The following is a 23,837-nucleotide window of genomic DNA, read 5'->3' as shown; positions in this document are numbered from 1 at the left end:
TCAGTGGCTCACTTAAATTTAAGGCAAAATCAAAATCAAACAAAATCCCTTTGAATCTAGGAATTTGCAGGTCTGCAACAGCTAACATCCAGTAACTCTAAAATTTCCTTATGTTTCTAAGTTTACTATCATGGACCACAGGAATAGGTACTGAAAATTTTAGTTTGGACAACTATAAGCAAAACTCCACCAATATTTTAAAATGAAAATACATTTTCATCATTTACAATGACTTGGTCTAATCCTCCAGGAATGGATCAGTAAATATTCAATTAGCTGAGATGATCTCTGTGTTATTCCATGAAAATGATCAAAACCTTTATCTGAGGAGACTCAAAAAAACTCTTCGTCTCAAGCAGAATCATCATTCTCCCGGCACTGGTCCTCTCTCCAGCTGCAGCAGAGCTACTGCATGAAGAAGAGCTATAATCCCTTCCGCATGTATAAAAAGATTAGTGGGTGTTACAGGCCATCTGCATCTAATCCTCTCCCATTCTACTAGGATGGGTGGAAAAAACTCAGAAAGGGGTAGGAGGAACTTTGACCAACAGTCAATCGTCTAAGGAATTTTTGTTCCCCAGAGGACTTGAGGATGATGAATCTGAATATATTTCCCCGACCACGCCCTGCACTGAGAGAATCCAAGAATTGAGATCTAACATGTTAACTTTAGGAACTGTTAAACGCCTCTAGGTATATGGTATCTGAAATTACAAGCAGTGAGTTCTCAGAAAGTATCTGAACGTGGTTAATGTTGCAATTAAGTGAATGTTCTGAAGATAAGCTGCTACTTAGCAGTACTATGTTCTGAAGACAAGAACATGAAGGCCCCCAAAGGCTTTGGGGCCAACTGTGCTTTGAGGTCACTCATGTCCAAACACTTAAGTACACCTCGGTATCTACTGAGTAGAGCATGAAGCAGAACTCCAAATACGTGAGGAAGTATCAACCTTCATCCATTACAAATAGCAAAAACCTCTATGAAACTTCAAAGGCTTGTATCAGTATCATCTAACAGAAAAATCTCACTAATTCTATTGAGATTTATCATCATTTTGGAGATTAGGTTGAAATTTATCTGCACTCTTTGTGAAAACGGCTCATAAAAGAACCCCACAGAACCAAACTTATCTGTGGCAAAGTCCGGCTTCTACGGGACAGCAGGCTGGGCCTGCTGCTTCCTTACGAGCAGCCAAGAGACCTGTATTCCTGCGTGGACAGAGCACTCAGATGCTCTGCGATGACAGCATCACGGCCCATTCAGCCTTATCTGCTTAGGCACTTCTCACTCCTTCCTTCTTTTGTTTAGTGTTACCCACACCTGTATCTTAAAATTCTTCATAATTTAAACTTATGTTTAATTATGTGGCACGTTCTTTCCATCTTGATAGTAACAAAGTGAGGTTTTACGATATCTTTATTCTTTAATTACAGAGAACAAAGTTCAAGACAAAACATTCCAATGTTAATAAAAATACTGTCAATATCAGATTGTTTTTAAATAAAACTCAAGGTGCTGGACTGAAGGTGGCTCTACAGAGTCCACCACCTGTTCCAACCTGCTTAGATCCCAGATCTACGCAGCTGGATTGGGTGGGTGTCATTTCAAACACCCTTAGATCCTGACCATGGATATCCCTCTGTGAATAAGATTTTTAACCCCTAATTGGAAACAATTCTACATTTAATAGGTCAATATTAAGGAATCTGAATTTACTCTCTGTTATTTCCCAGAATCTGATCTAGTCAAAGATATACCCAAATGAGATTAACAAAGTGCTTTTTTACTTCAGTCTTAACACAATTATCAATCAGTTCTCCTGGTGGAAAGATAAAGGCTTGTGTCAACTGACAGTATTTCTTCTGCTGGACCTTATCTCCTATTACCCGTTCCACTGGCTAGATTTTATGGCAGGTCCCAAGACAGGAATTACATTTCCACTGAATTACATACTACATTCTCAAGACTGATGCTAGAACAACTGGTTTCATGAGGCAGATGTCACAAAGAGTTAACAAAAACAAAAAATCAAGTGACTTGTTTTACACTGATTTTAAGAAAAAATTCATTGAGATACATGTTTAGCCTTTAAATATAGAATGATTGTATAAATTAGATTTCAGCTGAAAGAACAATTTAGCAAGTCAGAAAAAGCTCCTAGAAACATACTGAAAATAATGCCAGATATACAATAAGAAACGGATTTTCTATGGAACTTCCATTTATCCTTTAGCCACAGTTTCAATGATTATATTTTCTGATCCAAAAATCAGAACACATGGTTTGTCAAAGGATCTTTCTGTGCGACTCCTGGGTGTAAGAGGCGGCGAGTGATGCTTTTCTTTTTGTAAGGCCAGACACTGTAACCACCGAGCATTTTCATAGCTTACACCAAAGTGACAGAATAGAGGGAATCTGGATTGTTCCAGAAAATTTCGTTAATATGGTCACCAAAGTTACAGTAACCATAACTGATAGCTCTTCCTGCCCTTATTCTACTAAGAAGGAAATGTGACTCTCTTTTTCTCCTTTTTTTTTTGCATCTCTCTCAGGAGAGGGAGAGGGAGGGAGAGAGAGAGGGAGATCAAAACCACTGATTTGGAGGTCCCATCAGTTGCCAAAAGTTATATGTAGAGATAACTTTGCTGTCTACCCCTTCCCAAGAAGTTGGGGCGAAGGGAGTTGTACTGCTACGAGAGCAACAATTTAGGGAAACCCTCCAATGGAAGATTAGTTCCTAATCACATGGGGCAGTGACCCTGCAGTAGCCTGTGCTGAAGAAATCCTTGTGTTAGAAAAATGCTACTGTGAACAGGTAGACAGGAACAATACACCAGCAAAGGAGGGCAAGCAGGCAGGAAACATGTCAATGTATCAAGCACGCACACGCGCACACACACACACACACACACACACACACACACACACACACCCCAAGTCTCCTGATTAGTTTCTTTCCCCAGGCCCTCTTCTTCAGTCCCGCTTTCTAGCCAGGGCCCACGGCAGGAAAGCTTGGAAGGGTTCTACCCCCACTTAAAAAATACCTTTGCTTAAAAACACTTGCATATCCAGTGATTAGCAATTAAGATGTGAAAATAATTAACTACTTAGTAGTTAAATTCTACTAATTATCGAAAGTCCTGGCCTCCTGGGACCAGCAGCATTACAGATGGAAGTCACACTGCATTTCTTAAAGCTTTTTCTGAATGCTTAACAGGTCTCTTTCAGCGTTAATTGCACTTGTAAAACACATCTGGTTTTTTCCTTTAATCTCAAATCTGTTTTTTTTTTCATTAAAAAGAGAAAAGGGTCAATTTATCATTTGCTCTAGCTTTTCTAAATTTGATAAAGATTCCACGCAAATTTGTGTGACAGGTATAAGGGGAGTAGAGTACAGTTACTTTTGGGAGCAGATTGAACTTGTCCTCAAGACACTTCAGAGCTTGGACTGCAGTGACTTTAGGTGCTTGTGGTAAGATTCATGGACCTGCAGGGAAGGGAGAGAAAAAATTACTGATACGGAGTTTGCAATTTAAAATAGCATACTTGGACTTCCCTGGTGGCGCACTGGTTAAGAATCCGCCTGCCAATGCAGGGGACACGGGTTCGAGCCCTGGTCTGGGAAGGTCCCACATGCCGTGGAGCAGCTAAGCCCGAGCGCCATGACTACTGAGCCTGTGCTCTAGAGCTACTGAGCCCGCGTGCCACAACTACTGAAGCCCGCGCGCCTAGAGCCCGTGGTCCGTAACAAGAGAAGCCACCGCAATGAGAAGCTCGTGCACCACAATGAAGAGTAGCCCCCGCTCGCCACAACTAGAGAAAGCCCGCACGCAGCAGCAAAGACCCAACACAGCCAAAAATAAATAAATAAATATATTAATAAAATAAAATAGCATACTTTTAATCAAGAAATTATCTGGGGGAAAAAAAAAAAAGAAATTATCTGAACCTTATTTGGATCCTGATTCAAAAAATCTGAAGTGGGGAGAAAAAAAGAACTGAGCTAACTGGGGAAATCTGGACACTGACTGGGACGTAGTTCATGATATTAAAGAATTCTTGTTAATTTGTTTAGGTGTGAGAATGGCATTGTGTTTATGTTTTTTAAGAAGAGTCCTTATCTTTTAGAGATACATACTGAAGTATCTATGAATAAAATTATCTGATATCTTGGATTTGCTTCAAAATAATTCTTAGCTGGGAGGTTCAGATGAAACGCAACTGGCCATGAGCAGACAGTTGCTGAAACATGACAAAGGGTACGGGGGAGATGCACTGGAGTATTCTATTTGTGTATACATTTGAAATTTTTCTATTTTTGCTAGATAGTTGGGGAAAACTAAAAACCTGCACACTGCAGGAATGACCTTGTTCCCTTCAGAACCTGTTGCTCAAAGAAAGAGACTGTCCGAAGTGGCCATGAGAGCTTTCAAAGCTTTCACAGATGATCACTCAAGAGGTCTTTCCTGCCTTAATATTTAAATGAACAATTTCAAAGGGTGAAAAGACATTTTTTTTTTTTTTTTACCTCTGTTTTGTTCAGTGGGGATTTCTTGGCCCATTCAAACAAGTTTTCGTACACATTCCCATCATAGCGGCCAAGCACAGAGCCCAGTGTCACATCCTGAAAGTCAAATGCATCAACCAGAGCAACAGCGTCGGGGCGAATCACAGTCAGTAACTCCTTTATGCGCTCGTTCACTTGGGTGATTTGAGACTCTGTCATGATGCTCCCCTGAAAGAAACAAGCAAGCAAACAGAGATATTACATAGGTATGTATAAATATATTTATATATGTATATATACACATACAACCACAAAGTAAACCACAATTATTTTTCTATAAAAAATTAAGAAATACATAAATAAAAGGACTTAAACTTAGAAAATACCTGAAGAAAATCCCCTGCGTTCCGACTGATTCCATACAGAGAATACAAGAGACACAAATTCCTTAAGACGGCTTGGATGGATTTCTCTTGAATTTGGAGGAGTTTTTCTGAAAAGAGCTTAACTGCCACATAGTGGCAATGTGCCTAGATAAAAAGAAAACACCAGAGTGCAAGAACCTTTGAAAAAGACTCAACAGTGATACGGTTTCTGCACTAAGAAAATGAGGGGGTTGGTGAAGGACGGAGAAGGGGAGGGGGAGAGAGGACCATCGCTGACCTCACTTGCTTGAACGAGGTCAACGGAAGTTAGGTTCCATGCTACCTCCTTGCTTTTTCTGTGAATCACTTCAGTTTGAAGGTTTTTCGCAGCAATTTCTACTAATCTGTTAAAAAAAGAAAAGAACTGGAAAACTGGAGCTCAAGGAAGTGATCGCTAGTACTTGTGCCTTCCGCCTCTCCCATCAAGCCCCTGGCCACAGAGGCCCCCATGCCGTCCCAGCTCTTGAGGGTGTGCTCACCTGGCCGCACGAAGCTTGTACGCTTCTGTCAGGCTGTCAGGGCTGTTGATATCCACCACGGTTGGCCAGACGGCCACCTGCTGCGGCTGGATGTGCTGGCTGGGCAGGTCATTCAAGTAGGACACCATGCCACACACCAACTTGCCTGAGTGCACCTGGTCATAACTTTTCATCAGGAACCTGAAAGTCACCAGGACACATGCTTTCAGCAACTATGCTTCTCGTGAAACAGAAATAAAATGAACTCCTGAAATGACTTTAAGCTGTGTGATAGCTGTTTCATACTAGCCTGACCCCAAGAAAAAACTGTGGGTCAGGATGGAAGGCAAAAATGACATCTTTCTGGAACAAATATAATGAGAAGAGAAAACATGGGAATAAGAACCAACAGAAAGGACTTGAACATTCTTGAGAACACATATGAGAAATCATGAATTAGATTCTCACCTGGCCGTCTGTAGCATCATGACAGTGTTTTCTCCCTCGAAGGTGCAGGTTGGGGTAAAATTGACGTAAATATTTGGAAGTCCACTGCAGTGAGAATAGCCATGCCCACCACAAGCCATCCGACATGCTTCAATACCAGTGTTAGTCGTCCAGGACGTGAAAGCCTTCAGCCCGGCAGCGAGGGCGTGAAGCTGAAGGGAGAAGCACAGCCCATCAGAACATCTGCGGTGCTGACAGCCCACATTCCAATGAGACACACTTAGTCTCACTTCACAGCACTCGTCACTTTCAAAATCACTTGGCAGGGATGTCCCTGGCGGTCCAGTGGTTAGGACTCCACGCTTTCACTGCCAGGGACCTGGGTTCCTGGTCAGGGAACTAAGATCCCACAAGCCACGTGGCGTAGCCAAAAAAAAAAAACAAAACCAAACAAAAACCAAACAAAATCACTTGCTATGCCATGTAAACTGAAAAGCATGCTCATCTGATTGGCCTGAACTAGTAACATTCCCACATTCCCTTCTCAACTGTTTTACTTGGCAAAAAGGCACCACTTAAGTTCCTTTGATTAATAAATGACCAACATGGTACAGTAATTCTGAAACTTAAAAACAAATCCACACATCTTCACATCTGATCCACTCTCAATTAGAAAATTTTCTCTATCTTTTGAGAATATATGGATTCTTTTCAAGATATCCCAATGTTTAATTTTCTCCGGACATGATCCAATAGGCAAATATGAACCAGAAGGGTGCCCACAAGGGAACGAGACATGACGCAGACCTCAGGCAGCTCACTCAGGTCCCCTTGGCTGATGTCTTCATTAATCCGATGATAGGTCTCTTTCATGTATGCGCCTACAAACTGGAAGGCATAGGCAGTGGCCAGGAGGGGAAAGAGTTTATACTGCTGGGTTTGATAATCCAAAATCTGTGGTTCTGGTTCACTAAAGCATATAAAAAAAGGGGGAAAAAAATTAAATGCCTATACAGAGCTTACTATGTGCCAGGTTCTGGTCTAAGCACTTTGAAAGACTAATTTATCAAATCCTTATAAAGATCCTGTGAGGTTAACTGTTATTACCCCCATTTTACAGATGGAGAAAATGAGAGGTTAAGAACCTACCCAGGGTAGAGAGCTAATAAGTGGCAGATCCTTGATTTAAATCTAGGGTATCTGGCTATAGAAGACCATGTGCTTAACCACCCTGATGAGCTGCCTTAGGTGGACAGGATTTTCTAGTTGACTTTCATATTTTTCTTAGTCTTTCCAGTCTAAGAAAATTGTATCTCATGGCAACTTCCGGAACCAAAGTTCATTAACTTCACAGGAGGAAGACAACGTTAAAGGGGTCTAGATGGCTGAATAAACTATATTCTGACCACAATTTGAGGAGACCCAATGCACTGAGTTAAATATTTGAAGTCTAAGCAGGTCTGCTCTTATCAATTTCTTTATTCCTTCTTTAAGAGTAAAAAGTTTATCAAAGAGTCATGCCCAAGTAATAGGCAGTAGCAAGAATAAACCATGTCCATGAACACAACAGAGAATCAAGTTTAATGTCACTTTCACTATACCCGATTTGTAATTGTTAGTAGCAACTAGAATCTTCACACCACCTTCAGTGTTTTCAACATTTCATTTATAAAGCTCAAGTAATATTACTGTTTTTCTTAGAAGGTTAAAAGTAATAATTAGGTGGTTATTCTCATCTTTCCACTTAAGGGAAGTCTAGGTTCTCAGACCCAGTACACTGCCATCCTAGCTAATTTTACCGCAAATGCACTTTCTCCACAACACATTTGGGAATTCTGATATTTGGATGGGGTCCAAGCCAGGTCTTCAGTACCAAGCTCATCTCAGACTCCACCCTTACCCTGGCGTGATTTCAGACTGATGCCTCACGGCACTGTATCGGATGGCAATGGTGCAAGCCTTAGACAGACACCGAGCGGATTCTCCCACAAGGAAGGACCTGATAAACACCATGGTCCCGTAGGTCAGCTTGTTACTCAGGGGTTTCACGTATGTGCCATCAGGCTTCACCTGGAAAAAGAACATGAGATGGATGCTTCCTTCTGTTAAAACCAAGTGGCAGTTTAGGCAAGTCGTTCTCCAAGTGTGGTCCCCAGAAAGGCAGCATCAGCATCACCTGATGCTCAGTCCCCACCCTGACCTCCTAAATCAGAAACTCTGGGGGCCAAGCACTCTAGGGTTTAGCCAGCCCTCCAGGTGGTTCTAATGCACGCAGAAGTTAGAGCCCCACTGGTTTAGCAAAACAAAACATGCTCTTCATACCTGCCAACTGCTTTTGATTTCATGGTCATAATAAAAGCAGCTTCAGAAGTAAAAACCTGTTAGTACCTTCTAAAAGAACAGATCCTTCTAACCCCGTGATTATCAACAGCCACTGAAACCCCCGTGTTTGACACCTCTCCTCCTATTTTCTGTCTAAATATACCTGAGCGTGCTTCATCAGCATGTTTTCCCTGGGAATGCGATAATTGTCCATCTTCAGGTAGCCGTTATCCATCTCATCATAGCCAAATTTGGGGCCAATGTCTCCAACAGTAATACCTACCGCAGATGAAAGTCACAAGGTGTTTATGCTCTGGAATTCCTGGCTTCCCTCCTCTTCTTTAGTTATGTATTATACTTTTTGCAGAAGAAAGTGATTGGTTTAATTTTCACCTCAACATCAGATGAACAATTCTAACCTGGTAAAGGCTTATGGGTCCCAAATTCACGAATAGGTACAATGAAGGCATGTAATCCATAGCATTTCCCCTGAGTGATGAGTTGGGCGAGTACTATCGCATGATTTGAAGTCTTTCCAACTGCACCATGAAAGAGAACAAGAGAGGGAAGTGAGCAAACATTTTTACATTTTCACAGAAACAAAAGAGGGGGAAAAAAAGCATATGTTAAATATAACACTAGATTCCATCAATAAAGCGTGCCCAGAGAGCTTTTCTTATGACAGTGCCACGCCTAGTTTTCAGAAGGAAATCCAGTTAAGCTGATAGTTATTAAAATTCATTGAATTTTGGCAAAGCAATCCTTCATTTTTTTAAATATAATATACACATTTTTAATCGAGATATAATTGACATATAACATTGTCTAAGTTTAAGGTGTACAGCATGTTAATTTGATAGCATTTTTAAAAAGTAGGCTTTCTTTTCTACTTATTTTTCATTCATTTACATAAAGAAATTTTTAGGATAATCCTAGAACATTACTTTAAATTACATCCTTTTTCTCCCTTAAGGCAGGGCTTTCCAAAACAGTAGCCACTAGCCACACGTGGCTGTTTACATTTAAATTAATTATAATTAAATAAAATAAAAGATTCAGTCTCTCAGTCAGCTACCTACATTTCAAGTGCTGAAAAGCTGAAAGTGGCTAGTAGCTACCATACTGAACAGCAAAGACAGAGAATATTCCATCATTGCAGAAAGTACTATGGGATACAGCTGCTTTAAGACATTTTTGGTTAGCGCACCCAGAAATATTTCTTTTTTTGCATGCTAGTTTTTTTCCTATCAAAATGTAACATCACATATTAAAATATATAACATGAATAACAAAATCCTTCAACCACTAATCTCATCTGAAATATATATCCTAAAAAAATAACTCAGAATGGAAGACGGTATTAAATAAATTTCATGTCAAAGCTATTTATAATAAAAATTTGAAAACAACTCAAATGCTTTCCAGTATGGAAATGACTAACCAAACAGGGAAAACTAAGTTAGTTTAAATGATGACTATGGAAACTATGCTAACACACGAGAATATTTAAATGAAAAACCATGAAAAGCAGAGTAAGATAGCTGTCCTTTCTGCGCTTTGCAAAATGTATAAATATCTGTAACATGCAACACAAGAGAATGTGAAATAGCTTAGAATAGTTTAAGTTCAAGAGCTTTTTCTATATTTCAAAATTATATTCTCATATAAGCTCTACACTCTAAACACGTTGTAATAAATCTTAAAACATCCAATAACTGTTAAAAAATTCACTTACGCCCACCAGGCCACCACTTGATGGAGGTCACAGTAGGACTATTGAGAATGAACTCCTGGGTTTCAGGGTCATAAGTGGCTGTGGTTTCCAAGCCTCGAAGATGAGTTCCTAAGAAAATGAATTACACCTACTTCAGATAGAATATGGGAAAAAATAGGTACAGGGTAGAATCTCCTGCCCAGTCCTTTAAAGCTCTAGCATCTCAGAGAGTAACAAAATCTAACAACAACAAAACATCTGTAGATGAACTACAAATGGTTGATAACCAAGATACGTAATTTCCTATGCTTAATTAATTAGTACGTAATTTCCTGATTTGTTCCTATTAAGCTGAAAATATAAATGTCAAGCATATTCCATTTCTGTACTTGATTTAGTGCACTTCTGTGGCAGTGGATATGGAACATTTATTTAGATCAACCAAAAGAAAATGTAAAATAAAGGCAGATTAGAATCATAGTTTCGTTAAGGTCACAGGATACGGATTTAACAGGGAAGTTAACTGACCTTTTAAAGGCATATCTAAGTTGTTAGTGTGCCAATTTCAACTCATTTGTATTGTGTCTACCACACCAATGCAATGTTCTGGAATTCTGTATTATAACATGTATGTATTATAACAAAGAATGAGAACACGTGACAGGAAGAGACTCCAACTAAAGTTCTTGTAAACTGAGAATTTATTTCAGAATGAATGCTAGAAAGGGAAACAAGAACTTAAAAAGTTATAACCAGGACTTCCCTGGAGGTCCAGGGGTTAAGACTCCGTGCTTTCAATGCAGGGGGCGCGGGTTCGATCCCTGGTTGGGGAACTGAGATCCCACATGCCTCGCCGTGCGGCAAAAAAAAAAAAAAAAAGAAAAAGTTATAATCATTACGTGGAAAAGACCTGGAACAGCGACTTTTTTTAATTTCTAAAAGTCCAATAATAAGGTCCAAGTTCACCCTGCAGACTCAATGCTAAGTCTTAACTTATTCCTGGCTGGTTCACTAGTGTGACCAGGAAGAGTTTCCATTTTTATTTATAATGGAGATGTTTAAATCCTAATACAAACGTGCCAAAATTATTTGAAAGAAGTTACAGAAAAATGTTCTAAGTGACACCCTCCCTAGTAATACTATCTTGTAGCCAATGCTGAGAACCTTTTACCAAACTGCTTTGATAATGCCAGATCTCATTAAACAATTAAACTGTGAAACACTTAAAAACTCCCGAGTTAAATAACAGAAATGGACAGTTTATGTGTGATCCACAACCTTCCCCTGTGTGGGAATCAAGGAATCAGACACTAAGACTCCTTTCACCAAAGAAAAAACTTTTACAGAAAACGAGGTAGATATTAAACAGAACAGGTAATGACAAAACGTTTTCAAATGCACAACTGAATCAAATAGTATTCCACTTTGAGTCTTAGGAAAATCCTCTAAAATACTATTTACCACAGAAGCTGAAAGCCAAATTAGCAATCAAATGAAGATGAAGTTGTACAGGAGTAAGGAGCAAGTGGCAAATATACACTAGACCAGCTGTTCTGAAACGTCTGAGTAGGAAAAGAGAAGCCAGAAGTAAATGAATGGCAAACACAGATACCAACGTGGAACGGATGCTACCCGGCACAGCCACCACCTCCAGCCCCATCCAGTTCACAGGAAAAGACAGGCGAGGGATGGAAAGAAAAAAGAAAGGTGGTACAGGGACTTCCCTGGTGGCGCACTGGTTAAGAATCCGCCTGCCAATGCAGGGGACACGGATTCCATCCCTGGTCCGGGAAGATCCCACATGCCGCGGAGCAACTAAGTCCGTGGGCCACAACTACTGAGCCTGCGCTCTAGAGCCCGCGAGCCACAACTACTTGAGCCCACGTGCCACAACTACTGAAGCCCGCACACCTAGAGCCCGTGCTCCACAATAAGAGAAGCCACGCAATGAGAAGCCCACGCACCACAATGAAGGGTAGCCCAACTCTCCGCAACTAGAGAAAGCCCACGCACAGCAACGAAGACCCAATGCAGCCAAAAATAAATAGATAAATTTATTTTTTTTAAAAAAAAGAAGAAAGGCGGTACATACAGAGTGTGAAATCAACTGCCCGGAAGTACAACTTATCTTATTTTTTCTAAACTTTGGCCAAAGCCACTTTCAGAACTTTACTGAATTTACTGAATCAAGGCACAAATAACGTCAAGGTACAAAATGCTGCATGTTTTCGTTATATAAGCCACTCATTTCCCTTCAGCAAGTCAAAAAGCACACATTCTATTAATCTCTATTTCTTCTGCAATCTGTGCAAGTTCATTAAGGTATCAGTAGCAAAGATAATCAGATAGTAATGAAGAAAAAGAGATGGGTTCAGACTCTATATACACACAAATTCCATACAACTTCAGTAAACTTGAAAAATCACTTATTAAGTAAGGCCTGACTTGTAATTCTTGACCTTCTGAAGGGGAACCATGAATAATCAATCAGCATGTCTGTGATAATATAAGCTTTAATTTCCACCGACCAAAGCATTGTCTATGCCAAGACTTACATGTGTGAAAACCCTGGCTGCTGCAGAAAGATTGCATTTAAACAGATCTTACACAGCAGGTGGACATGCCACTGCTGACACGTGGTGGACACTCCATGCATGCTAAGCTCGAAGAGCCCCGCCCAACCCAGAAGGTAGACTGAATGCACCGTACCATGACCCATCTCTGTCTGGGCATAAGTGCCAATGATCTCCAAGTTCCAGGCGGGCATGAAGAAGCGTTCCTGCTGTTCCTCGGTTGCCTGGTGAAGCAAGGTGGGCAGGAACATGCCCAAGTGAAGATCCAGAGGCCCAGACTGCCCTCGGTGCACAAAGCTTCAAAGAAATACCAAGGATGGGCATTTGAGAGAAGAGTCAACAGGTGTGAGAGAATCAGCAATTTGAACAAACAGAGCAAGGGAAGGAGAAAAAAACCCTTCTGTTAAGTATGAATTAATGGGTGGACTTTATCATGGATGGGAGCACTGCCCTGTCTGTATTACTTTATAACTCTTAGCAATTTCCATTTTTCTTATGTTGGCGAGAATTATTTTCTAATGCTACTCATCTCTAAAATTAATTAATCTCAGTAGGGATTGGCTACCAATGCCAAAGCCTGTGCAGCACAAGACCATGTGAGCAAGGCAGAGGATTCCAGCCTTGCAATTAAATAAAAAAACCTGAAAAGGCTGGATGGAATGGAGAATTTAAGTTGTACAATGACTTATTTATTCTAATGAAAAGTTGAGACAGGAGAACATAGTGGTTCTCTTGGACAAAAGTTTTTCCAGAATCTAATTCCAATAATGCTTCTAGGCTAGAATCTTTTCTGTTTGTCCATAAAACATCCAGCATTAATCCACATTCCTCACATAATTCCGGTCATTTCATTTGGATCCATCACAAATATCCAGCCACATGCTACTGAAACAACGTAATACAAAAGTTGACAGTGCTCTTCATCCCAATAATTAATTTCAGAAATAAAAAGACATGCGATTTTTAGTGAAGACCGTAACATTTACAAATAACAGATTCATGCATAACAAGCTCCCATTACAATTATACGGGAATTATCACAAATGATAATAAACATGTTAGTTGTCATTTTAAATCCACTTTCTAAAGTCATTCTTTTCCATTTAAAATTTGCAGGTGCCTTAGACTTTTATGTGAATTTATTTCTGATAGGAAATAGTTCTATATGGCTTTGTAATGTTGCATGCTACTGGCATTTTATTTAACTTCCAGCTCAAAATTAATCAATTCTGTATTACTCTTACTATGCTCACTATCTTAGAAATGAGCCTAAACATTTGTTTCAAAATATCTCCGATTGTTCCACTTGAGGAAAATAATCAGGACAGGGTGCTCTAGGCAGGGGCTGACGTGTGATGTGTTCCAATGAGGGTGCGGGTGGGCTGAGCTTTCAGCTAACCAATCACATAAAGATTGAAGAATGCATGAATAACTTCCTCATTTTACAGAGAAATTAAAGCTGAGATGAATTATGTGTCTTCAGGTCAAAAAGATAATGGCAAAACAAGGACAAGAATCTCATCTCCTAATCACGTCTTCTAGTGCAACCTGGGCTGAGGACAACGGTGGGGACACTAGAAAGACTTGCCAAAATCAGAGCCAGACTTGGAAGCATCAAACTGGAAATCCTGTAAGATGTCACCCCTGGTGCAAACTGGGTGAAAGGTTCACGGGACGTCTCCGTGCTATTTTTGCAACTTCCTATGAATCTGTCATCATTTCAAAATAAAAAGTTAAAGAAAAGAAAAAAAGTGGAAATCCCTGGAAAAACACATTCCAGGGACGAGAGAGTACCTTTCACGCACAAACAGGAATGTCAACTGTGCTGTTTTTAAAAGAATGATGTGTAGGAAGAAAAATTAATGTGCGCCTAGGAGCTAAAAGAAGAAAACTCTGAAGTAGGACTGAAAGCTGTGGCCTGGGGCCAACCACTCACAGTGCGGAGAGGCTACTTTCCATGACTAGAAACCAGAGCGATTCCTGGTGAAGGAGAGGCCGCTCAGAGGCGCCCATCAGACTCGTCATGGGTGGGCGTGTATTCGGGAATAATGAGGGCCACCAAGGGTTACCACAGAGTACACTCAGGAGGGCAGGGGTAAAATTACTTGTAATCAGAAACTGTCTTGAAGCAGAAAAATGTTTTCTGGAGAAAAATGTCTCTTGTGGCTAGGGTAAGGATTATTCAGAGGTGGATGAAATGCAGAAATGTTACAAGGAGAAAGTGACCTGGAGAGTTTTTGATTTAAATCAAGTATTTGCTATACTCTTTATGCATGATAAAGATAATATATTATTTTTAATTAATTTATTTTAAAATTGCAAAGCACCAACATTTTGCTTGGTAAAGAGCTGGAGTCGATTCTTTCAAAACCATAACACCAGAAGGCCTTCCCAGGCTCTCCTACATGATACAGGGCTGGGAAGGCTAGCAGTCAATACTGAGGACAAAATGATTAGATGAATAATATATGAGAAAGGAAGAAATCAAAATAGCATCTCCACGGACAGTATGATTATAATCCTAGGAAATAAACAAAAACAAAACACCATCAATAATAAATGAATTTAGAAAAACCAGGATAAAAAAAAAAAAATCACTCATTCTTATCCATTAGAGCCATTCAAATAGAAAACCCTGGTAAAGAGAAAGGTGATTTATAAGAGCAACAAAATATTTTAAAAATCTGTTAAGTAATTTAGCTCAGAATATTACAGATTTAATTAAGAGAAAATATAAATACCTAATAGGATGAATAAAAGATATGAAAATGAACAATAGGAAAGAAATTGCTAATTCTTGGCTGAGAGGACTAAGTAAAATTAATACGTCCCAAGAAAATACAGGGATTTAAGGTAATGAGTTTTAAATTCCTACAGAATATGTTTTCGAACTTGGCAAATTGAGATCAGAATTCATCTAGAAGAATAAGTATGCAAGAACACCAAATACATATAAATTGAAATATAGCAATAGTAGGCTTATTCTATCAGATTTTTAAATATCTTAAAAAGCAACAATGAGCCAAAGCTTATGATGTTAGGAGAAAAATAGAGAAAAAAATTAATGTAATATATTTAGGGTTCCATAAATAAACTGAAACTATTACAAAACTCTAAGATGAACCAGAAAGAACATAACAAGGGGAAAGAGCTACTAGTTAATAAACATATAAATAGTATGGGGTTCACTCATCTCTGTATCATACACAAGTCAAAGCATTAAACACAAATCAAACAAACAAAAAAGGGAATAAAACAGAAGATAATTATCCAAGATACAGGAAGAAGAAAATTTATACCTACTCAGAGAAGGATGCGTTGACTACATAAAGGCCAAAATGTTTAATCAAACGGAGGCAACAGAAAGAAACATTGGAAGGATACAATAAAATCTTGTAAGATCAATATGCAGATTCTATTTATTCAACACTCAAAGGAGAAAAACCCAGTTTACAGTAAGCTAAACATGTAACATCCAGGCTCACTAGCACTGGAAGAATTAAAACTTTAACTCTTAGATATATATAAAAGTAGCAAGAAAACAAAGTAATCATGTTGATGGGACTATGGAGACACAAGCACACTAAGTACATCAAAACTTGTTCCACGTCTTGAGCAACAGAAGCTATAAAGTGTTCATTCCCTTCAAATGTAGTAATTCATTTCTGAGAAAGATATTCCAAAGGCATAACCCAAAGAACATAGTTTCTGTAAAGAGACTGATATTGTTATTACTAACAGTGGGGAAATTAGAATACCCAAGGAGCAAGTCTCATGGGAAGTCCAACAGGTAAGAGAATCCCTCCTGGAAAAAGAAGACAAGGAGACTCTCGGAGAGACAGAGCAGTGAGATACAGGGAGAGAAAGATTAGTGACTTACAAAATCGAGTTTACTATTTATTTTTCAAGTTTCAAAGGAAGAGTATTTTCACATTGCAGTATTAGTGATGGGAATCTGCAAAGAATCTGCACCATCTTCAAGGATGATAAGTATGTACTACATAAGCTCTATTTTCCTTAATAATTAAAATAACAATAATAGAAAAGGCAAGAAGAATTCCTATCAAGTGGCCAGAACGTGAAACGATCAAATACTTGTGAAGACCAAACACACTACCTGCTTTGTGACCCAGAGAAACGTAGTCAGGATAATACCCCTGGACCATGTCCCAGACTGTCCCTTTAACACCAGAACCCCAGGAAGAGGGTGCCCTCCTTGGCTCAGGCCTCTGCCTTTGATTAAGGCTCGCGCACCCACAGACCAAATGTGTGTTGCGGCTTGTGTGCCTATACAGACAGGTGTGTATTTAGAGGAGGGAAGACACAATTCTAGAGGGAAGAGAGAAAACTGGTGACCTAGACTTTCTGCAAGTGGTTGAATTTTAAGATTCTTGAGGATTCATGGAATATGCCTGAGAAATTTTGAGTCTCTTCACTTCTCAGCGGCTACCTAGAGGTGAAAGAGTCCCAAACTCGAAGTTACAGCCAATTCTGTGAGAACACTTAGATAATCACTGTTGACCAATGTTCCAAAGTCTCAGAATTTAAATGGTCAAATCTTCCCCCTGTACAAGTTGCTCTATTTCCAATCCCGTTGATGTTGAAGCACTTTTTATATATTCTACATAAGACTGTACTGTCACAGTATGCAAATTAGCCAACAAACTGACTGGTTTCTCTGGAAAAGAACAGCAGTCAGCGAAGCACAACTAATACGAACTGACAAAGTTCCAGCAAGAAACAAGACCTAATCTTAAAACTCTGTTCTCTAAATAAACCATAGAGATTGAGACAAAGTTGGTTCGAATACAAGAAAGCATTCGAAAACTAGAAGGAATAAGGGAAAGAAAACTCTAACAAATACAAACTCGCCCGGAGCAACACAGGACCTCAGTCCAACATTCCGGGCTCCTCAAACCAGTGAAGTTCAAGTCATCATTTCCTCCTCTCTTCCTTCAAATATACATTTGAAATGTACCTTATAAATAGAGGCAGAAGGATTAGACCAACAAGAGATATACAGATCAGACTCACTTAGCCTCACAATAGTTTACATCTTATGCCCCCTATTTCAAAGCTATCTCAAGATTACAAAACACCCACGCACACTCCAAGAGAGGAACATTGTAGGAACGTGATATTCCTTCCATTAGGACACCTTCCTTCAGGTCTGTCATCTCAGTGTTGACCATCCTGAAGATGGCCACGGGTGTTTGGCAGGGTGTTCATAAAACTGTACCATGACCAGAATCTGCAGTTCCCACAGGCATTATGGGAAAGAACATTTCCTTAAACCTATTTGCAAACCAAAAAGCACCAAATCAAACACAAAAAAGAATCCTTCCTGATATCTGCATCCTTTTCTCATTCTTTTTCTTTACTTTCCTTTATTTACATAAGGGAAGCATTATGAACCGGGCAGCTCAAATTCCAAGACACTCAAACCTGTCAGTGGCCTCATCTATGAAAACAAACCTGTTTCACAAGACTGAACACAAAACTTTTTGAAAGTAGCCAGGTTTTTAGGAACAATTTAACCAAGAATTACTGGTAATATAAAGTCCACGGACATGAATAGAAAAATGAATAAAAAGAAATGAAGAGCATCGTGGACTTTTTCCCAAACCATCTCACAACCTTCGCCACTCTAACCCTCTGCCCCATTAAAATCCACATCTTTAACTTCATTAAAGCAGAGCATCTTCCAGATGTTGCTGAGGCATGAACCCTCTTAAGAATTTTCAACTAAGTCTTTAATCAGACACCAATACAATGGGGCGCTTTGCCATATTTTCAACCCCATCTTTCCAAACTGCTCAACACCCATTTTAATGGGTGTATGCAGCAATGGTAACGAGCTTTAAAAAATAACGATGACAGATGCTTCAGGCCAGAGTCTTGGACCAGTTTAAGGGGAAAGAAACTATCAGAAAATAAGAGGCTGAATTTTATTTAAGATTTAACCATTTAAAAATAAAATCCCAAATGTGTAGCAGCAGAAAAAAGTCAAATGCCAGGAGTCATTTTTGTTTGTTTGTTTGTTTTGCCAGGAGTCATTTGTTAACTGAAGTCCTGAGGTGGGTTACCCGCTGAGCCTCAAACGTGGACTAACCGTGGCCCATTTCCGTCTGGGCGTAGGTGCCAATTATCTCGAGTCCTTTGGATGAAAGCAGCCATTTCTCTTGCTGAGCAGTGGTGCCCTGATTCAGCAAGGTAGGAATAAACATGGAGTAATTGAGGCCCACAGGTTCCACAAAATTGACCAAATGTAGTCTACGGGAGAGAAAAGAAAAGGATCTCAGCCTTACTCTGGAAACTGCATTCTACTACCAATCCTGCCAGATAGCTGTGGCCCTGAGGATGAAGGTTAGAAAAATTTAAACCCCTTTCTTATGAAATTAAGACTAATATTTATCATTTACTACCTAAAAAGCCAACAGCAGAATCTAGTGGAATCTCTTCTCCCCCTAGTCATTTCAGGGCCAGAATTCTGAATTTCATACTTAATCCAGGAAGCAAATTCTACCATGTTTTAGCCTCAACCCCCTTTTGTTTATTATTTTGTTGGTGTTATTTTTTGGTTTCAGTTTTTGGAGGGTCTGCCTGTTTGTTTTTGCTTTATTTTCAGGTTTTACTTATTTTGAAAATCAAAAGACATTCCACAGAACACTTATTTGTTGAGCTGTTAACAAAATGTCCCAAAGAAGAAGAATTTAAACTGCCTTTCCCTAGTAACCGAAGCAAATGTCCAGGATAGTACATATACATTCTGGGGCCAAAGCACAAATCTCTAAAGGTCTTCAGAGCTTAGAGACAGCTAAGTAGGTAACGTGAGAGCATTAAAAATTGATCACAAACGGTCTTTGAAAATTATTCCAGATTAAGGGAACTCTAATCATAATGAAATTCAGTCTTCAACGATTTTCTCACAAAAGAGAATCTGTGAGATAGTCAAAATACGAGTTACGTACACTAGTCAGCCTCGGCTACATTGTGCTGTAGATTTTTTAGGGGTCTATTCTGTCAGATCTATCTATATAGAGAGCTTCAGGGGCTTCCCGGGTGGCACAGTGGTTAAGAATCCGCCTGCCAATGCAGGGGACACGGGTTTAAGCCCTGGTCCGGGACGATCCCACATGCAGCGGAGCCACTAAGCCCGTATGCCACAACTACTGAGCCTGCGCTCTAGAGCCCGCGAGCCACAACTACTGAAGCCCACGCGCCTAGAGCCCGTGCTCCACAACAAGAGGAACCACCGCAATGAGAAGCCCGTGCACCGCAATGAAGAGTAGCCCCCGCTCGCCGCAACAGAAAGCCCGCACACAGCAACGAAGACCCAACACGGCCAAAGATAAAAATAAATAAAATAAATAAATTTAAAAAAAAAAAGAGCTTAGGGTACAAAGTACGTACCACCTAACTGACCCTCATGACTTTTCAAGGGATGGACTGGAAGCAGTGTCACAGCCAGCCTATCCTGGCTTGTACAACAAGCAGAGCATGAATTAAGGGAAAGGGGGGGAGGGGTAGGCTGCCAATTCACATCTGGGGAGGCCCTGAAACCATCCCACCACCTTTCAGGGGTGCTGGGGACAGATTCAAACATCCAAGGAATGCCTGGACTAGCCAACATCAGAAACGCTTTTTAACCCTGAGGTTCTATGATTTTCACACAAATATCAAATGTTAATTTAAACTGAGGGCTTCCCTGGTGGCACAGTGGTTAAGAATCCGCCTCCCAATGCAGGGGACACGGGTTCGAGCCCTGGTCCGGGAAGATCCCACATGCCGCGGAGCAACTAAGCCTGTGCGCCACAACTACTGAGCCTGTGCTCTAGAGCCCGCGAGCCACAACGACTGAAGCCCGCGCGCCCTAGAGCCCGTGCTCTGCAACAAGAGAAGCCACCGCAATGAGAAGCCCGCGCACCGCAACAAAGAGTAGCCCCCGCTCGCCGCAACTAGAGAAAGCCCACGCACAGCAACAAAGACCCAACGCAGCCAAAAATAAATAAATTAAAAAAATTAAAAAAAAAATACCTTAAAAAAAAAACAAACTTAAACTGAAAGGAGAGAAAGAGGGGAAAGGAGGTGTAGGAACAGCAGAGGTGAGTTCCAAGTAACACCAATAAGCAGCAACTTCCTGCTGCTGTACTACAAAGAGAAGTAAGGCACTTTGCAAAATTTACCCATCACTAAAGTGCAGATAAGTAACGAGGAGATAAATGTAGAAACTGGCCTCTCAACGGCAAGGGCACCACAGCACTCTCTCACAACCATGCTTTACTAAAGGAGGAAATGAACCTGCGAGAATTTCTGAGAAATAAAACCAGTAATTTAGGTGCTAAAAATGGTGGCAATATAAGACACTCCCAATCCCTTGAGGGAACTGAGGAGGCTCTGGGTTGGTAAAGTGATGACACTGACACGAAATAATTAACTCTAGGAAACTGAGAGGGAAAAACATGTGACACAAAATAAAGACTGTCAAATACTGATGTTTTCATAAACATACTGAGATTTTTTTTTTTGAGGCCACTTGAAAGTTAACTCAAGAACAAAATCTGAGTGCTTGTTTTTAAGTTATGTTTAATCCCTCCTGAAGATGCTTTTCAAGCAACTAGCTTTAAAAACCTAATAAGGATAACAAAAACCATGAATGATTCTCATCAGAATTTTAAATTACTTTTAAGAATATTTTACAGTTTTTGCATAGCAAACAGTATAGTTAAAAGACAAAATTACAGGAAAGGAGATTAGGAAAGTAACTCCTATTCCCCTAACAGCAAAGTCTTATTTTCTCAAGGAATGGAGAGATGAATTCTTTCACTGCTCAAGTTGAGAAATCTCAAAGTACTTTACTAATACTTTAGTCAATTTCAACATATTCTCATGAGTTTTATTTTGTGATAGAGAAATTGGATGTAAAAGAGACCAGTAAATGCCTAAAATCCCCAGAAAGAGAAATATTACTCTATTTCATTAATTATAGCATCCCTCTCCTCACAGCCAATTTTAGCATTTAAGAAATCTGATGCATCTCACAATTAATGGTACATCATAGTTAACTTTGTTAGTGATACATAAGACATGGGTGTGAGTGACAATCGATGGCGTTCAGTAATTGCCAAGACTAATTTTCAATCCCCTTCTCTAACATACATTGATCTCCCTGTCACATCCCAGAAATACTGGAAGGATGTCAAAGGGTATGCCACAGTTTGTACTTTGTATTTCCCAAATAGTGAGGTCTGTGTCATAAAAAATGATACGCAAAACAGTTGGCTGGTGTCCACTGATCTTTAACTCACATAAAGTACTTTATTTCATTGTGACTTCACTGGAGTCTGGTTACACGTTATGCACCACCACAGATCATGAAATCTTCTAACCAACTCTGAAACACACGGCATCAGCCATTTTAAAGTAAAACAAAACAAACCTCCTCTTTTGTGTTGTTTTAAGGAAGAATAAAATCTTACTAATTTTTTAAAGTCCACAGACCGAACTCAGGAAAATTAGAAACATAATCTTCTAGGAGTTACTCCACCTCAATACCTTCACAGCCAAGAGTTACAAACTTTAAAAATAAAAAAAAAAGCATTTGGAAGTTAGTAAGTACTCTGATTGGACTACCAAATTAACTGTATTTTTGTAACTAAAATGGAAAGGAGTTCTGAGTGTGGTCCTGAGGGCTGGAATAAATCATTTCCTCTTGACAATAATAACCAGGTCAAATTGAAAATAATTATATACCAAATGTATTTGCAGCAGTAGTATAAGGGAGGAATGCCTATTGCTACATAAAGGCAGAACTTGTAACATGTTTCATTTTTCTTGGCTCTTAAATATGTACCATTCACACCATTTATTCTTTATTGATGAAAATACTGGAGTTCTTCTATAATGTAGAGGCCTAAAACAGGAAATGCCCAGGAATAAGCGCGAAGTATAAGAGGTGCTGAAAGTCAAAGAAATCTTGTACTAAGATTATATAATTATAGTGTTTATTTACATAAAGACAAAAAAAATGTGTGTTTTATTTCTAATCTAAAAATACTACAAAAAGCAGATGGTCTGAAAAAAGGACATACTCTTTTCAGCAGTAGGACCAAGGCATGTTTTTATGAGGTCTTGTATGCAAAGGGGAGCCATTTAAATACCATCACCAGATTCAACAATGCTGGGTTCTTAGAATACTTTATACTCATTCTGAGGTTTGACTAAAGTTCTTCTTCATCCACCCATATTTTCCATTATTTTAAACTCAAGATCTACACGCATATGAAAATACAAACTGTTACTGCTCCAAAATATTTAATGTTTGGTTCTTGCAACTGAAAGCATCCTTCCAAATGCAGCTTCTAAATTTAGCAGGGCTCCTTCTTACAAAAAGCAAAGTCATTCTGTATTTAAATCACTCAAAATTAAGACATCTGGACCGAATTTGTATGACTCTTCAGATAGAAAATTATAGCATTTCCATGATCAACTTTTTACAAATGCCATCCCTTTAAAAGGCTTAAATACAAAAGTAAACATTATTTTCGACACAAATAACTTTAAAATGGCGTGAAAATATGCCAATTCGAGTCTTCAAACGTCAAGCACGGTGAAAAAGGACACCGCAGATTGCGGATTTGGTTTAGGCACTTGATCTAAGCTAAGGCATACCTACTTTTTAAACCACATGATTTCAGCAGGGTCTGCGATGTTAAACTTCCTCATCTTCTCCACCATGGTAGCACTCTTCCTAACAGCCACCTCGTAACGCTGGCTACGACTGAGGAAATTCAAGTCCTCATGCTGGAAGTCTGGGTCTTTCAGAATCAGGTTCTCTGGTAGGGAGTGAAAGGGTATCAAGAGGAAGACAAATTCAGGGCTCCGTTAAAGCTCCCTGGGTCACAGCAGGTTTCAGAATCACGGGCACAGGTCCCCTCTCGTCATAGGCGATTCCCCCCGCCAGAGCCGCCCCTGGAAATGGGGGTCCCGGCTTCCCTAAAGCTGGGCCAGAGGCTGCGGCCTACGCCCTACAGCGTCCCCCGACTCCTCCCGGAGGGAGTCTCAAGCTTTGCTCGGGGAAGGAAGGAGGCCTGGCCCGCCGCCCTCACCGATCTCTCGACGGCGCCGGGTGTTCTCGGGGCTGCCGTCCAGGACGTGCGTGAGAAGCTCCGGGTTGAAGCTGGCGGCGGCCCGCTCCTTCTGCAGGTCCTGGTTCATGGTGACGGCCAGCAAAGGCAGCGGAGACCAAGGCGGCGGGCAGCAGCAACAGCCAGTGTCCGCACCTCCAGCGCGGGCCCAGCCCTAAGAGCCTCCCCAGGACACCGCGAGTCCCCGCCCCCGTTCGCCTCGTCCCGCCCCGGCCCGCCCTTTCTCCTTCACCGCGGCCCCTC

The 23,837-nt window shown here is 40.2% G+C and overlaps 1 protein-coding gene across 3 annotated transcripts; it reads right to left on the bottom strand.

Annotated features, from left to right (window-relative positions):
- Positions 1-1,399: 1,399 nt before the first annotated feature.
- Positions 1,400-23,813, bottom strand: ACOX1 (acyl-CoA oxidase 1). 3 transcript variants are annotated; one of them, XM_057535219.1, is made up of 14 exons: positions 23,556-23,813; positions 23,123-23,282; positions 18,560-18,720; positions 9,896-10,003; positions 8,580-8,699; positions 8,324-8,439; positions 7,739-7,908; positions 6,646-6,808; positions 5,860-6,050; positions 5,413-5,592; positions 5,172-5,277; positions 4,895-5,038; positions 4,530-4,736; positions 1,400-3,488 (listed from the first exon to the last, which is right to left on the bottom strand). In XM_057535219.1, exons 1-14 carry the CDS (start codon positions 23,662-23,664, stop codon positions 3,438-3,440), a joined length of 1,986 nt encoding a protein of 661 aa, XP_057391202.1. In that variant the 5' UTR covers positions 23,665-23,813; the 3' UTR covers positions 1,400-3,437. The 3 variants fall into 3 exon arrangements, with proteins under 3 accessions (XP_057391202.1, XP_057391201.1, XP_057391203.1); XM_057535218.1 differs by lacking the exon at positions 18,560-18,720 and adding an exon at positions 12,584-12,744; XM_057535220.1 differs by lacking the exon at positions 23,556-23,813 and adding an exon at positions 12,584-12,744 and having other exon boundaries at positions 23,123-23,263.
- Between the last annotated feature and the right edge of the window lie 24 nt (positions 23,814-23,837).

This window comes from Balaenoptera acutorostrata, chromosome 20 (assembly GCF_949987535.1).
Source record: "Balaenoptera acutorostrata chromosome 20, mBalAcu1.1, whole genome shotgun sequence".
NCBI classification, from domain to species: domain Eukaryota; kingdom Metazoa; phylum Chordata; class Mammalia; order Artiodactyla; family Balaenopteridae; genus Balaenoptera; species Balaenoptera acutorostrata.
This window is presented reverse-complemented; position numbering and strand designations above follow the sequence as displayed.